Source organism: Aythya fuligula, chromosome 2, assembly GCF_009819795.1.
Source record: "Aythya fuligula isolate bAytFul2 chromosome 2, bAytFul2.pri, whole genome shotgun sequence".
Taxonomy (NCBI): Eukaryota; Metazoa; Chordata; class Aves; order Anseriformes; family Anatidae; genus Aythya; species Aythya fuligula.
In genome coordinates, this window is record NC_045560.1 from 26,480,675 (window position 1) to 26,496,933 (window position 16,259).

Here is a 16,259-nt window from a genome sequence, read left to right on the forward strand (position 1 = left end):
GGAAATATATGAAAAACAAACAAAGCAAAAGGTTCAGAATTATTACCTTAACAGTTAGATTTATTTAATGGAATCCAACAGAATGTCTCATACTTAATAAAACACAGTTACATGTAACCCAATTTTAATTGATACTGTATGTATAATTTTCAGCCTTTTCCAACTGTTTCCAACATATATGGCCTTTGTCACTGATCTGAGCATCTAAAACAACAGCTACGATTTTTCTGCCCTGGGGGCATTAGGTCATGCAATTAATTTAACTGAGAAATGAAGGGCATGTTGATATGCCACAAGTGGAGGCAACCTCCCATGCACGAACATTAAAGTGTTCCATGATGTGCATTATCCAGTTTATTGCACATGTTGCTGCAGGTCAAAAAATATTCCATAAAATTCTTTGCTACCATTTGAATTAAGACAATGCAATGACCAGAGATTTCCACACAGACATCCACTAGTACTGAAAGCATTCCCTCAAAAAGCATCCTCTTTAAAAATATATGTATCTATAAAGGACAGCAGCAGTTTAATTTAAAACTCATAGTATCGTGACTGGTTAAAGATCACCTCTCAATATGTCAGCTGCAGTAACAGGCAGAAACCTATCACAAGTACTATCTGACACAACCACCTGATAAACTCAGTCTGTGATTCACTGAGAGAAGATAAAAAGGCATTAGACCACTCAAAAATCTGTGTCTTTTTCTACCGTGACCTTCTCCACTTCTTCATAAATTACTGTTAGGATTCTTTCTTATTTTTTAATTAAAAAGAACATTCCTGCAGAGATGGTAACTTGACAATGTGTATCAAAGTTTTATGTAGTTCTACAGATTTCCTTAAAGCAGAATTACATTTTGGTGACATAGTTTGACTTACCAATCAGTGTTTCTCTACTGACTAGAAGAAAACAACTCATTACCATCTCCTTCCTTCCAATTTCAAGGCTTAAAAATACTTCACTGGAAATACAGTGCCTCGTCTGAATACAAATTCATAATCAATTACTCAGAAAATGGAATCACAGCAAAAGTATGCCAGTTACACTACGCCAAGTCTTGCAATGGACAACGACACTATCCTATTACTTTAATTCCAGTTGCAAATATGCCTTAAAAGTCACATTAATCCAAGACTCACACTAGTCAGGAATCACAAGCCCGATGTACTCTCGGTGAACACGATCCTCTGTAAGTCGCCGTTTATCTCTCAGCAATACTCAAAGGGGCAGAGAGTGAATGGTGAAAGGCAAACTCAACAGGTGCAGGACCAGGTCCACAGAAGGCCTGCAGCCACCACCCATCCTACTCACCCACCTCATGCTGCCATTCAAACCATTTTTGCCTTTTCACTTCAGTCTCCCAGCCTCTCTAATTTTAGACTTAACTCCTAATTAAAACGCTATACCCTGAACTGAAAGGTATGATGAAAAGCAGCCCATATATTAGGCAGAAGAAGGTAAAGGCGGGGGGAGAGGAAAGGCCCGATCGGTGTTTCAACAGGGCACTTCACTCCCAGAATTATTCAGAAATTTCTGCTTTTAATGAGAAATGCTTGTGGGGTATAATTTGCAGTGTTACAATTTCAGTTCTGTCACGTTTCCTTTACATTACAGCCCCCTGTGTGGAGGTGTTACAATTGAGCAATCCAGCTGGATGCGGCCATGCAAGCTTCTGCTTCATTCTGGTTGTGCCTATAATTTCAACAGAATTTGGAAGCAGGCAACACTGGGAGGTTTACAGTGGGAGGAGCACAGGAACACACACAAAAAACTTGTCAGCTTGAGGCAGGCAGGTACTCGGGAGGCACGCAGCTCTGAAGAGGAGTTAGGTGTAACAACCCCTGTCTCCCTAAATGCTCACCTCCTGGCAGATGGGAACACAGGAGCAAATGAACAAAAATATGAAGACATTAACAAAAACAACTGTCATTAAGTGGCAGCATCATAAAAAAACGCCTATATTTAGCAGAAGAATAACATGGGAAACAGTGAATGTTGCTTTTCTTCTCTCTCTTGTTCCATTTGTTTTAACCACCAAAATTGCTGACAGTCCTGTGGTGGCAGAAACCAGCATTTAAATGCAGTTAAAAACAAAAAAAAAACAAAAACAAAAAAAACAAAACAAAACAAAAAAAACAACCTGGAGGACCACTTGCAGAACATAAGTCCAGTTTGCTACCACCTCTGCACAGCAGGTGTTGGTGGGCCCTTGGCTGAGAGCAGTGTCACAGCCACGGAAGCAAAGCAGCGCTCACGATCCAGAGACATATGTTAAGGGCATGTTTCTTGTCATCACTCGGCTAATTACAAAATGGCTTTAGTACCACAATCAAGTACAAGCCAAACCACCCCATCTTCTCCTTGCTTACATGATTCCTTTCTTGGTACCCATGGAATTAACTAGAGAGAATTAATTATCCCACTTGGTTAAACACGTGGTCAAGGCCTCAGTGCTGCCACTTGCCCATACTCTCGTCAGCTAGTAAATAACTGCTTAGCTGTAAAAAGACAGAAAGTCAAAGCTCTGAATAGGGTGATCTCCATCTTCTGGAGCTCCCTATTCACACCCTTAGACCAGAAATGAAAGAGTTTAAACAGACTGCAAATAGTTAGTGAAGACATCCCACTTTCTCAGCAAGGTTGGGTCTTTCCAGGCTGCAGCTGTTCTGAGCTGTGATAAGCACTGCTTTGTTCGGGTTGCATCAAATGGAAGGAAGCACAAGGACCTTCTGTCACAGGACAGTCCCAAAATGCAAACAAGACAGTGATAGGGCATATGAGAACGTTCAGACATTATATGCAGAGGAGACTTAGCCTCAAAACCAAATTTCTCATATAAAATCCATCACAAAACAGACAGATGTCACTTCTCTAATCACTGTACATTGCACAACAATGCAATAAACGCCTTAAACTCCTTAGCTCCAAAGAAAAGCTACCAATTCCAGCAGTCCCTGGTGAGTCTCAACGTTAAGGCACCTCACAGCTTGACTGTGTTTCAAAATGAGGGTCAGTAGCTATGAGCAATTTATCAGGGAAATCTGATGAGACATTCATAACATGTCCTATGCCGCGTACATGCAGTAATATAAAAAATACGACTTTAAAATAAACTCAAAAAATGCAAAGCTGTAGTAGCATTTACAGACGCTATCTGATCTGCAGAAACATTTGCTTTACCTATTTGTGTCCAGTATTGCTTACTGAGACAGATTATGTTTAAAAGGAATACAATCCTCATTGCTTTGCAATACAAATTGCACATGCTAAAGAACCTTCTCTGACTAGACTTGTTGTAAACATAGATATACTTTAGAAAATAAGCTTCTCCCTTGATGCTGTGAGTCCAAAATTCCCCCAGCTAGTATAAGACATTGTGAAAAATTAATTTGCACATCATGGCAGGCATGCTGGCACCAAAATGTTCATGAAATTATTTCCCATCTACAGATTTTACCTCAGCTTTCACTTACAGCTCATTATGAACTTCATTACTTTCCAGGTAGATAGAAACTTATGCTTGGGTTCCATCCCAATGGATCTACAAGCCATCATATGCAGCACAATCCTTTCTACCAGAGCAAAACCTGGGGTGTCAATTATAAAGAGTTTAAAGATTACTACTTCATCAACTACTATGCTGGGCATGAATAAATCCCCAGATAACACGGAAATGGATTTAGCAAGTCCACATATAAGCATATATTAAAATCCATTCTGCAGAATAGATTTCACATGCTGGGAAAGGGGCCAACATCGCGCTTCATGAAGCAGACTTGCCGTTTAAGTGATAATAGAACAGGACTATATCCAAACAGATATAGATATGACTGATACGCAGCAGAGACATCTGAGCTAATTTTAAGCTAGCAAAAATGAGAAGTGGGGTAAAACAACACACCTTGAGCTCTGCATTCATGCAGATAGACTGTTAAGCATACTTGAGCTAAGTAGTTTGGAGGCTATACTTTTGGACTTCTCTGTTACTGTAGACAAAAAAGGGGGTGGCTGGATATAAATATTCAGAACACCAAAAAAACTCTTCTTATTTAAAGCTAGAAGATATCTGTCTTGTGCATGGATAAAATATACTAATGTTATTTTCCGCCTAGCTTCAGCTTTGCCAGAAGTGATGATTAGCCCAAATGCTGCAACAGATAATGAATATGTAACAACTTTATGTGGTATAATAGGAGCCAATATGAATGAATTTGACTCTAGCTGGATTATTCCATTAGAAGTGGCAAATTACATTGTACTTACAGAGCAGTACCTGAAGCGCCTTACACAACCATCTGGTCCATGTTAAGTGCAATATAAAGAGCATTCACACATCTGGAATGCAGAGAGGTAATCTGGTATCCACTGTGGTCTCCTGCTGTCTAAGGTCCAAGGTCTAGGCATCAGAACAAGGAGACTGACTCATGCAAAGGCAGAATGTCAGAAGGAAAGGCTGAGTACCAAAGGTTACAGAACTTAAAGGAAGGTTTCTATGCCTGTGCCCCAAATTCACTATCTATAATATAGAGCTGCAAAGCAAGTCAGTAAGAAAACTCATGTTCCTAGGATTTACAGTTACAGAAAATAAGTAAATAGATGTACCTAATTACTGCGACTGAGCATCCTAACGAACTGTACTGATAGCAGACAACTGTTTCAGCAGTTTTAGAACAATTAATTTGCTTAAAAGTTTCTGCTGTCTGTGCCAATGCTGAGAACAACTTTATTTGCAGCCTTACAACTTTTCCTGAATGCATCTCACCCCTCTAGAGGACACTTAAAATTGTTGATCTTACTCTCCATGTTTATACTCATCCTCCCTCTTTCTGTCATATGAAGATCATGACTGAAAGGACCACCTGGTTCGTGAGAGGATCCCTGATGTGTTCCAATACAACCTTTTACTCTGCACCGCTACATAGCTAGGATATGCTTTTGCAGTATAAAAAGGTTTAAAAAAAAAAAAAAAAACACAAAACAACAAAAAAAAAACCACCAAAAACAAACACAATTCTCCCCAGAAAATTATCACATAGAAGGAAGTCCTTTTAGTCAACAAAAGAGGATCACCCCTCTGCTAGGATGAAAAAGCCTAGTAGTTAGGACTTAAATCCAAAGCTAGATGAGTCATGCCTCAGCTCCTGCTTGTCCTAATTCAAAGAAAGAACATGAAAGAACCCAAAATGGAAAAAAAAACAAAAAACAAAAAACAACAAAACAAACAAACAAAAAAACCTTAAATCTTCCAAATACCCAGCCATGAGGTTATATGGTATTTTAGGCTGGTGGCTCTGAAACTCTTTCGTATGCGCGTATGTGCATGCAAGTGGACACCTTCTTTTGGAAGGTGTCTCTCCCTGTGGCAGAGAGGTTGGAATTTGATGATCTTTAGGATCCCTTCCAACTCAAATCCAATTCTAGGATTATACACGTCTTCCTTTCATTCTGTGTTTTTCTTCAGGTTTTCCTCTGATCTCTGAACAGACAGATACATGAGGCAAACAGGACTGGTAGTCTGTTAAGCCTGTGATTGTAATCCAACAAAATCAGGATACACATCCAGGACTTATTCTGTATGGAAGGAGGTACTGGAACAACCAAGGAACACATGTGGCCACAGGCCTTTTTTCAGATAAAGTAACGTTTTGGTTCTTTTATCCAGAAGAGGTTCTAGCTCAGCATTGCGTCACAAAATCGGTGCATATCCAAGCTACTTAGGAGTTGCAACAGTCAATACAAAACCTAAGGGAATACAATTTAATCATGTGATACCTGACGTCCTCTTCATACAAAGTTAATTAGGCTCTGTTCTACAAAGTCAATTTGAAACATTTGTCTCAATAGCATTATCTTAATTATTCCTCATCAAAATGATACCACCCCCTACTGTGAACTAACATACTTGTGTAAACAAGAAAAAAAGAAACCTTGCAGTCTTCAAGCAGTTTCCCATTTTAAAACTCTCTAGTGTAAATACTAATACAGGCATTAAGTATTCAGACAGAATACAAATAAGAATCTCACATGTGCACCACTTCAAGGATCACTTTTCCTACTACAGAGTATTTTTAATAGTAGTGCTGAAATGCAGATAATCTGTTTATTTTTTTATTAGCACAATATTTTGCTTTCTGTAACAAAGTACCCCAAAGTGTATATAGGCAAGAATTCCTTGTAAAAGAAATACAGTATTTTATTCTTTATATACCAAAAGCAAAACTAAGTGGTATTTCCCTATTGTACACACAAAAAAATGAGGAAAAGGAAAGAATTGTGTGGAAATGGCCTGCAGCAATTATCATGCAAAATATCATCTTATTGGATAGCAGCACAGAATAAAATACCAATTTGGTAAACATTCTATTTATGGACAAAATTATTTCTTAATACTAGTCTGGGTCCAAAATGTTCAATACTGTTATTTAATATTCTTTGACTCATGCAATATAGGAAACTTTCAAAAACTACCTGACTTTCTGCACACAGGGGCCAAAAACAAAAGAAAAAAGAAGAAAAAAAGAGCTACCCAGAATCAGCAACTTTACCGCTAGCTTATCCTATTTATCACCACTATCAAAGTTCAGCAGTCCAACTGTAAAAACCCACACAGTCTTTCTCACAACTTTCCCACTAGCACGGTATTTTGCAAGTACTTTGAATCTTATTAATCTTGATAACCTGTACTATACCCACCAGTAAAAACTGGGTGAACTCTGCGTATGTTAGGTGTCTTTTTCTATCCTTTCCAAAATGCAGCTGTACGAACTCTGAATTCCAGTTAAATGGAATGTGCTGATGAATCGTGGTCTGGCCAAAAACTTGCTTAGCATCCTCTGGAAAAAAAAAAAGAAAAATGTTAGTCTAATAATAAAATAAAATAACAATAGAGACGAGCATATATTTACATAAACAAAACAGAGCATATTCTAACAGGAAAGCAATATTGTTCATTTAAAGCAGTAACATATTGTAAAGCTAACCTAGCTTTTTTGTTAAACAAAATCATAATAAATGAAAAGTTTTGAACACCCTCACTAATACAATCTCTGGAATAATCTTATTTGTGAAGTTCTACATTCGCAGCATTTGATTGGAAGAGACTCAACTAGATATTTCAAGTTTCAAAATCAAGCGAGAAAGGATAAAAAATTAAAAGACAATTTATGAAAAGATGACTAAAGCTAACCAATTTTCAGCATAATCTTTTCAAACTGCTAACAATGAAAGTTTTGTGTCACTATAATTCAGGCTTTCGTATTATTCCAAGAGTTCTCCACATTCAAACAAATCAACTATAAAAATACCAGTATTTCAAGATCCACTTTTCTGTAGTTACCTTACAGGAACAGTCATATGTGAGGCAGGGGGTGGAGGGACATGGCAGACAGAATACAAACTTATCACCACCTCCAACATAAAGCAGACTTTACAGTCTCATTTTTGCTATGGGATGCAGGGCGAGCAAGTTTTGTTAATCACACCTAAATGCAAGATTGATAGTTTAGTTCAGATTAGTTTAGTTGTCCTAACTGGCCATCAGTTTATTATGGGCTTGGCAGATGTTTTGATAGTACTTGACATTTTTGGCAAATGAATACTATTTGAAACACACCAACCTGTATCATCAGTAATAAGGGCAGTATGTTCCTGGAATTGGACTGTACGTATTTTAACTCACAGAAACAGTAAGAAGACCTGAGGAAGTACTTGTCTTTCAGACAGGTCTCTCATATGATGAAGCCCACTTCAGGGCAAGAGCAGTTGTTGTCTCAGCCAAAAATAAATGGCAAGCACATCTTCCAAAGACAAGCTCAAAGCCAGAGGTTCCCAGCTGCTGTATTCCTCCCTCACGTCTGCACAAGCCTCCAGCAATGCCAGCCAGGAGCCAGTTCTTGTCTCCTGCTATCACCTGTGGGCACGGAGAGCTGTTCCCAGGAGACGCTCCCTACCCACAGGTAGGGCCAGGAGGAGGCTTCCTGCTCCCTTCACACTTCGCAGAAGAGCAGGAACCCAACCTCTCAGCTCCTGTCTGTCTCTGTGAGCCACAGAGCTGGAGGCCAGTTCCCAAGCATGACCAGAGCCTGGGGGGAAGGAAAGAAGCACAGCTGTCTGTCTCCCTGCCTGCAGAAGAAGCTGGAAGCCACCTCCTTGGAGCCAGCCTCTACCTATGGGCAAGGCCTGGGAGCCATCTTCCTGCTCACCCCAGCGCCACAAGTGAAGTGGGATACGCCGCTTTGGGGCCATGAGGTCTCATCTCCTGCACAGGTTCAGCTCTGTTTTCTGGTTCAGTCCATGCCAGATAGGTACAGTGGCTCTGCTGACCTGGGGAAACCCAGCCAGGGTGAAATTCACAGTCAGACAAAGAAGCAGGAAATGGGTGAGAGCCAGGATGGAACAGCTGAGAGCTTGGAAGCTGTCAGGAAGCACCTAAGTTAATGAAGGACTACGACATACATAAAATGGTTGTGAGGTGGTGAAAGAGGCAAGTGTCCTGCCTCACACAGACCCAAACTCACTGCAGCTGGTACTACCTGCAGGATAAGGACAGCTTGTTCTAAAGCAAGGGGGGAGGTCATAGTCTGGGATTCGTGGAGACAGTAGAGATGATATCGAAGACCTCTTCACATCTCAACAAAGTCAGTAGTTTCATCTTTAAAAATGCACCACCCACCGATCCCTGGGATCAGTTGTGAAAGAACAAGTTGGTTTTAACTTACAAACAGAAAAACTGACCCTAGTTAACCTCAAATTCTTAAAATTCAGATCTTCAGGCCCTAACGTCCTATGAGAATTTTCTCCAAGCAACTTGAGACACTGCCCCCAGGGCAGCATTGTTCATTCGTGTCTTCAAGCTCCATCACAACTGGCTTGGGTCTTGTCAGCCAGCATTCTCCAGTGGCAAAATTCTGCTCTCAAGGCAACTGGGAGGAAAAGTCAATTGGTTCAGATTGACTGTCCCACTACCAAATGCCTGTTATTTAGGATGCTTCCTACCGACACAGCTTAGGGCAGAAGTCACATGTTGGAGATTATCTTCCTGATTTCTGCCAGACTTCCTCCCCCAGCCCTCAAAGAAAGGAACCTGCATGAAGAAGGCAGCCAGTTTTGTCCACAAACAAAAGGACTGTAAAGCTGTCTCCTCCTGCTAGCAACCACTCCGCTTTTCCAAAGGAGTGAAGATATTCCCAGGACAGCTACAGTACCTATTTAGATGCCTGTCTCCCACACAGCATTCAGATGCTCATCAGTTTTCTTTGTCCCTCTCAACCCATCTCCCAGATTTACACAGAACAAGACACTGATTCTGTTTGAATGAGTTTAGAAACATTGACATTTACAAAAACTAGGTTTGGTTGGACTCCAGACTTGTCATTGTCAAAGAGAAAAAGAAGCGCTTTCTTACTTGATGTGAAATAAGAGATAGGAAAACCGTAGTTAATATAAAAGCAGTCTCAAACCTCTTTTGATGACAGCAGGCTCCTCACAATCTTTACTTATGTTTACATATGAAAATTACAGTGTCCTGTGATTATGCCACTGTGATTTTATTTTGATTAGTTATCACACATGAGCTATGTTGCAAGTACAATGTGTCTTGCTCCCCCGAGTTGCCTTGTAAACACTCCTTGGTTGTGGCATACAAGAAAAATTACCACTCAAGAAAATCAAAAAACAAAAAGTGAAAAAAAAAAGCTAACTTCTGACAAAAGGCCAAAAACAAACAAACAAAAAAACCCACCTCTTAATATTGGCACTACAAACAAGAAAAGGAACCTTACGCAAAGGAACATAAAACCTGATCAAGCCTGCTAACCATCAGAAGACATCCAATTGTGTGTACTGGAACTCACTCCAAATTATTACTCACTTCTAAATATAACCTACTAATCATCTAAATACAGAATTAAAATAAAAAATGTACAATTTAAAAATGTAGTTTGGACCTCAAACCTGGAGCTGTGAAGTTCCACCAACTAGCTGAACTATACACCTTAAAACATAGAGTAGCAGAAAAGTTTCTCAGTAGCCAGGTGTTTTTTTTGTTTTGTTTTGTTTTTTTAAGGAACTTTTTTTCAGAGTCACTGAATAGTTTGTGATGGAAAGGACACCTGGACCTCATTTGGTCCAGCCTCCTGTCAGAAACAATCCAGTCAGGTCAGGTTGCTCAGGACCATATCCAGCTGAGGGCTGATTATCTCTAGGGATGGGGATACTTTCAAACTATATATATGCACAAGTACCTACATGTCTCATAGCTACAAAAAGAATCACCATCTACAAAAATCCCACTTAGAAAATAGCTGCAATTTTTTTGCAAATAGGCTGTCAAAATGGGATTTGTTTTATACAGTTGTATGTTGCACCTTTATGCAATTATTATTTTGCTTGGTGTAGAAAACCTGTACTAAGAAGTTGAACCTTGAGAAAAATGAGATTATCCTGATGATATTGGTAGTAGCAACTCCTGTAAAGAACACAGGCTACCTTCTGCAAAGAGGAAAGCAAAAGACAAATTTGAAATTACATGAGCTATCATAAGCTAACAAGAGTTCCACATGTACCAATAAACTTTTCAAACCCTTATGGCAGTAGCTGCTTCTATATTCATCATACTCAAGGGCCTGAAGAGGAACATATGAGCATTACAGCTACAGCTTGGCTCCAACAAAGTAAAATGAATACAAAGAGTGTCAGACAGATCCTTTTTATACAGAGATATGGATTTTTAAAAAACAGAATATGCAACCCCCCATCATTCTGCTCAGACAATAGATGATATCTTTATGTGTTTTGTTAATGTTGCACTACTGTGATCTAGCATTTGGAAAAAGCTTCCTTTAAATGGTTGAAAAAAGTTCAATGTTTTCAATTACAAAGTCATTTAGATAAAATCTTACATTAAAGAAAAATTAAAGAGGGAAGTCCCGTTGGTCAAATTAACCTATTTGTGAGTAGCCGTTTCACCGTCATGACTGGAAACCCTACCACCTTGCCAACCAGTAAGTAAGGCTTGACCTAAAGCCCAGTGCAGATGAGAACAGAATGACTTCTACAGGCTTTCCACTGAGTCCTCATTGACCATTTGGAACTACGTTCTTCCATGAGGCTCTTGACCCTGTGCACACCACCAGATTCTGCAACCTCTTCCCCCTGCCCCATCTATGAGCACTTAGATCAGGGTCTGGGCAAAGAGCTGTGAGAAGCCGCATATCTCAGGTCCTTGGTTCTTGCCTGAACTAGTCCATATGGACACTTTTGCCTGCCCACCTGCCTTAGTGATCCCAAGCCTGCTGACTGTGACTGAGGCCTGTCCTTGAACCTGCCTCATCACCACTGGCTTGTCTGGCAGTTGCTGGGCTCTTGGCTGACCTTGGTCACTATCACCAGACCTGCTCTGGTCTCCTTGTTTAGGCAGCATGGGGCTGTGCCCTTCCTTGGTGAGGTCTCTGCCTGTGCCTGCCCGTCCTCTTGTCACCTCTGCTGGCTGCAGGCTCACCCGCCCTGTGGAGCTGCCGCCCTCGCTGCTCCTGGCAGCAAAAATAAAGTATGACGGACCTGTGCAAAAACGTGTATGTCTAGAGACAAGTACATATATATGTCAAAAACACTCAAGCAATAATATTTTGTATTATCTTCTTTGACTGAAATTGTTGGGTTTTGTCCAAGGGTTCTTTGTCCCTTTTTTGTCTTTTTTTTTTCCGTTTCCCTTTCCTATTTACTGTTGTGAACTTCAAATATGCAGCACAGAGTTTATTTCCATCCTTCCACGGTTTGGCACTAAGACTGTTCTATAATTATGCCTTTTTATTTTGGAAAACATATGCTCACATCACATCTGCTCAGCTAAGATGTGAACTGATGTTTTCCTTATGGGTAGTCCAAGTACATGACTGGGTTGTCCAGTCATCCACATTTACCCAGAAAAGCTAGAGCACTCTGGAAGTACTAGCAGTACAATCACCTTCTTGATCTCCCTGATGCTTTGTAAAGGAAGTGGGTTAAAATGGTTTTATACCTGGCATGCTGTGAATTAATAATATCTTGGAATACCTAGATTACTATGGATTGCAAAGGAAAAGTACTCATCCCTCCAACATCCCTTAGCAAAGAAGAGCAGGAATAGCTGTCACAGCCACCTATTTCCATGGGTGAGAAGTCCTGACACAGTACACTAATGCTGTATTTTTCTACCTCTTAATTCCTTGCAAAACATGGGCTACAAGCAATTCCACAATTCGGAATCAAAAAAATAAAATAAAATTATGTTAGGTTCTTTCCTTCTGAAAAATACTATTAGGAAGATATCTGTTAGAACTCTCACGCTGAAGCTGGCACGGTAGAAACCGAGTACATAATTTGAAGATAATGGGATTGTATTTCACGACTCGAGAAGGGTGGGGGTTGATCTGAAAAAAGGTAGCAGCTCAGGTCAGTGCAATTCATCTGCACTCCATCACGCGGTATGCTTCTGTTTTAAAACATTCATTCAAAGGAGTGCAAAACCTTCCATTAGTGCACCCTGTATATTTAGACTAAGATCAGTTTCACCTGCACCTAAAACGTGTGGCTGTACATAGATATTTTGGTATAAACACCTTAATAAAAAAAACAAACAAACAAAAACCTCATTTTGCTTTTGTTAAATTTTTGTGCATGCATATACGTGTAAGTGGTAGCTTATGGGTTTTTTAATAGGACTAGTTACTCCAAATTCAGAGAAAATCCCCAAAGATGCAATTAAACACAAATAATAAAAATGGTAATTTTAAACTAATTTAGCCGTGTTGAGCTAGTCCAGCTGTGGACTAGTGCTGAATTGTAGTGGACAAGCAGAGGTTTTGCTGCCTAACATAAGCCAGTGCTGCTTGTGTGTAACCAAAGCTGTTGCTTCAAATTCAGTGTCCCAATTTCCACATGGTAAGTGAAATCATCATCTGGACTCACTTCTGTTATCCCTGTCATGGAGATGTTAAAAGCACAGGACTTTCAGAATCCAGACTGACTCAACAGCTTTCTTGACACTGGCAGGGGCTGACTTTGCTGTAGCTGTCCAGGAAAACAAATTTCCTTCAGAGTTCACCTGATTGTTTCCTACAGCAGTTTAATACACCAACCAAAGTGATAAAAGCAAACTCCTGGCTCAGAGAAATTATTCTAAAAGAGCATAAAAGTTATTACACTTTACTCTCCAAATACAGACTTGAGAGCTCTATTTCTTTAACAGCTATTTTGCTTAGATAGATGGTATTAAAAAAAAATCACTTTCTTGCAAAGCATTAACATACATTTTCCCCCACTTAAATACTTCAATTTCAAATGCACCACAAAATGTACTCCCACAACAGTACTGTATTAGTATAAAACTATTTTAGTTCAATTAAAATGTCTAACTATCTACCCCCAAACCTACCTAAACTGTAATTTTCACTTTGAGCATTTCCAACATGTTCTCAGTTTTGTTTTCTTTTATCAGCTTATCAAATCAGGTCCTGCATTCCAAATGTTGGAAAAAATAGTTATTAACTGCTAGGTAACAGCAGATTTTCCAATTTAGAAAACTGAAGTACACACACTCTGAAAGTATGTGTATTTTGCCATCTGAAATTTCATATTAAAATTTGTAATAACAAAATACCTTGCTAGCTTTCAGGGCCTGCTGAAGTTTTTTTGCCTTCTAGTTCGTAATTCTAGGACAATTTGAAAAGGGGATGGAAAATAAATAAATAAAATCAAGCTTAAAATAGTATACTTCTGCTGCTACAGATTAAATATATTCTGGTGTGGAAGCTTCTGGTTCCTCTCCAAATGCTGCCAAGTAATCATGTTGTATTTTTTTCCCCAACAGCATATACAGCTGCATGAAAGATGGCTAACCCTGGGCTTACTGTTAACCAAAGAGTGACCTCATATAGTTGAGATTTACTCTCAAATTGGCTTTTTCCCACCTTTTCCACACCTATTTTTTTCTTTTTAAGTACCATGAAGTAGCAGCAGAAAGCACAATATTTTAGCCATTTGAGCATGTAGTATTCTTGAATTATCCCACCAACTGGAAGTGCTCTCTGTTACCTCTATCTTTTAAAATTGAAGCCATTATAGTCAATCGTGCAAATCTACAGTTAGCCTTTCATAAAAAGTGGATTTTTGACCCACTGAACTGGAACAGCTTTCTGAGCCGTTCTTCCGTCTCTGAGAAGATACCACACAATCCATGCATGTCAGTCTGATATTGGTGTGCACCTGCAGTCAGTTGTTCAGAAAACATTGCTCATGAGTGATTAAAAAAGGTTAAAAGTTCTCAAAAAATCATGGTGTTGGCTTTGGGGTCTTTTTGGAATGCAAACCGATCATTTAAAGAAGTGCAATAAAGCTCCACTTCTATCAAAAAGTGGCTGCCTTCACAATGGTTTATCACCTTTTATTACCTCCAGGTAACCTATTAACATCTGGAGCAAATCAGGGGAAAGCAAAAGCTTACAATGGATCCCGAGACGCCTGCATAAAATGAACTGGTTGACTCAGCACATCTCCAGGCAGTACTGCAACAGCACCAACCGGAGCATCAGCTCCCTTAGAGGCATTCATAGCAGGGAAGAGAAGCAGGAGGATGGAGTCTTCCTTTGCTAAGAGTGTCTGCTTTCACTAGGACGTGAAACATATCCATTTTGTGGTTTGAAGAAGCAACAAAGGCTTTATAGCACATACTCTGCACAAGGGTGAGATTAAGAAAAGTACCACGAACCAAACATCATTCAGATCTATTAAGAAGACTGTAATGAGAATGAAAATCACCAAAAAATCCCCCCAAAGACCCCACAAAACCAGGAAGTCTGATACAAATCCTAATAAAAGTTCAGCGTGCCTTCTCTTTTAGATGAAACATGCTATTTACTGAACAAAATTCAGTGGTTATAAGTTTGTTGCCCTATCCAAACTTCTCAACAAGGACAGAGCAGTAGTACAGATTAATCTTACTTCAATGAAAACATCACAGAGAACATGCTTCTGTCTCTGTGATTTTTCATCAATCACAAAAGATCCATGATAATCTTCACGTTTCACCCCTCTGCTGAAAATGTGCTCACTTTGTCATCCTCTTCACCTTCCCCTGCTCTGGTTGTTTTTACTCCGGTCACTTCAAAAACTTTGAATGTGCTTCCTTGTGACAAACCCATGCATCATCCAATTCATCTTGGCTGTGATTTCTGACTGAGACGAGCACATCTATTACCTCTGCTAAATATTGAAAATACCCCCCAAAAGAGTTTCTTTTTCTAGAGTACCGTAGCTCTCAGCATTTAAGATCCTGCATCCAAACTTCTCTGCTTCTTCTGCCCTCCTTGGATGAATTTAAATCCTTTAAAATATTTCTGCTGGAGAAATATATCCATAATTTCAGCTTATTGGCAACAACCTTACATTTCTTTGGTACCTTTCCTGGCATCCTTAGAAGTGAGTGACAAACTGCCAGAGCCCAAAGACCAGAGGTTTGGAAAGCACTAGGCCCCAGGAGGGCATAAAAATTAAACTTGCCCCTTTTGCCCTGAAGAATAATAATAGTTAAAAAAAAAAAAAAAAAAAAAGCAGAGCACTTTTCACTTCTACCAAGACAAACATAATATGCTACCTAAAATAAAAATAAAATATAACTTTATCATCTCTATACATCACAGTCACAAAGACAGTTGGGTGTTGATGCACGTGACATGAGAACAGGCTGAGGAAATGGGGTTTTCTCAACCTGGTGAGGGGTGGGCTAAAGGACAACCTTGTGGCTGTCCACAGCCACCCAGCAGGAGGGTGTAGGGAAGATGGAGAGGCACACAGGAAGCAAAAGAAGCAGTGGATGCAAGCCAGAGCGTGGACAATCCCCATCAGGAATCAGTAACTTCTTTTTTGCCATCATGATAGGCAAGCTCTGTAAGTCACTTGCTCACAGAAGCTACAGGGTCTCCATCCTCAGAGATATTTAAAACCTCCACTGGGCACAGTCCCCAGAGCAGCCTGGCCTTGCTGGCCCTGCAGTTGGCTGCCACTGTCCCGTCCAACCTCAACTGTTCAGTGATGCTGTGATCATTCCTTGTTTTTTTGCTGAAGAGAAGAGAGATGCTCAGTCTTTGGTCTGACTTTAATTTAAAAAGCAAATTAAAAAAAAAAAAAAAAAGGAAGAAAACTAAAACAACAAAGATCAAACACCAAATTTCAGTTCTGGATGACTTAGGAAACGCAGTTGTATTTTCTAGACCCAATGAAA

At 39.7% G+C, this 16,259-nt stretch overlaps 1 protein-coding gene across 3 annotated transcripts in view; it reads right to left on the bottom strand.

Moving 5' to 3' along the window:
* SLC25A13 (solute carrier family 25 member 13) overlaps positions 1 to 16,259 on the bottom strand; it is a 97,717-nt gene that overhangs the window by 43,134 nt on the left and 38,324 nt on the right. For all 3 annotated transcript variants that reach the window (XM_032181342.1, XM_032181341.1, XM_032181343.1), the window contains one exon: positions 6,698 to 6,837. In XM_032181342.1, coding sequence (XP_032037233.1) covers positions 6,698 to 6,837 — 140 coding nt within the window. The remainder of the gene's footprint in view (positions 1 to 6,697; positions 6,838 to 16,259) is intronic.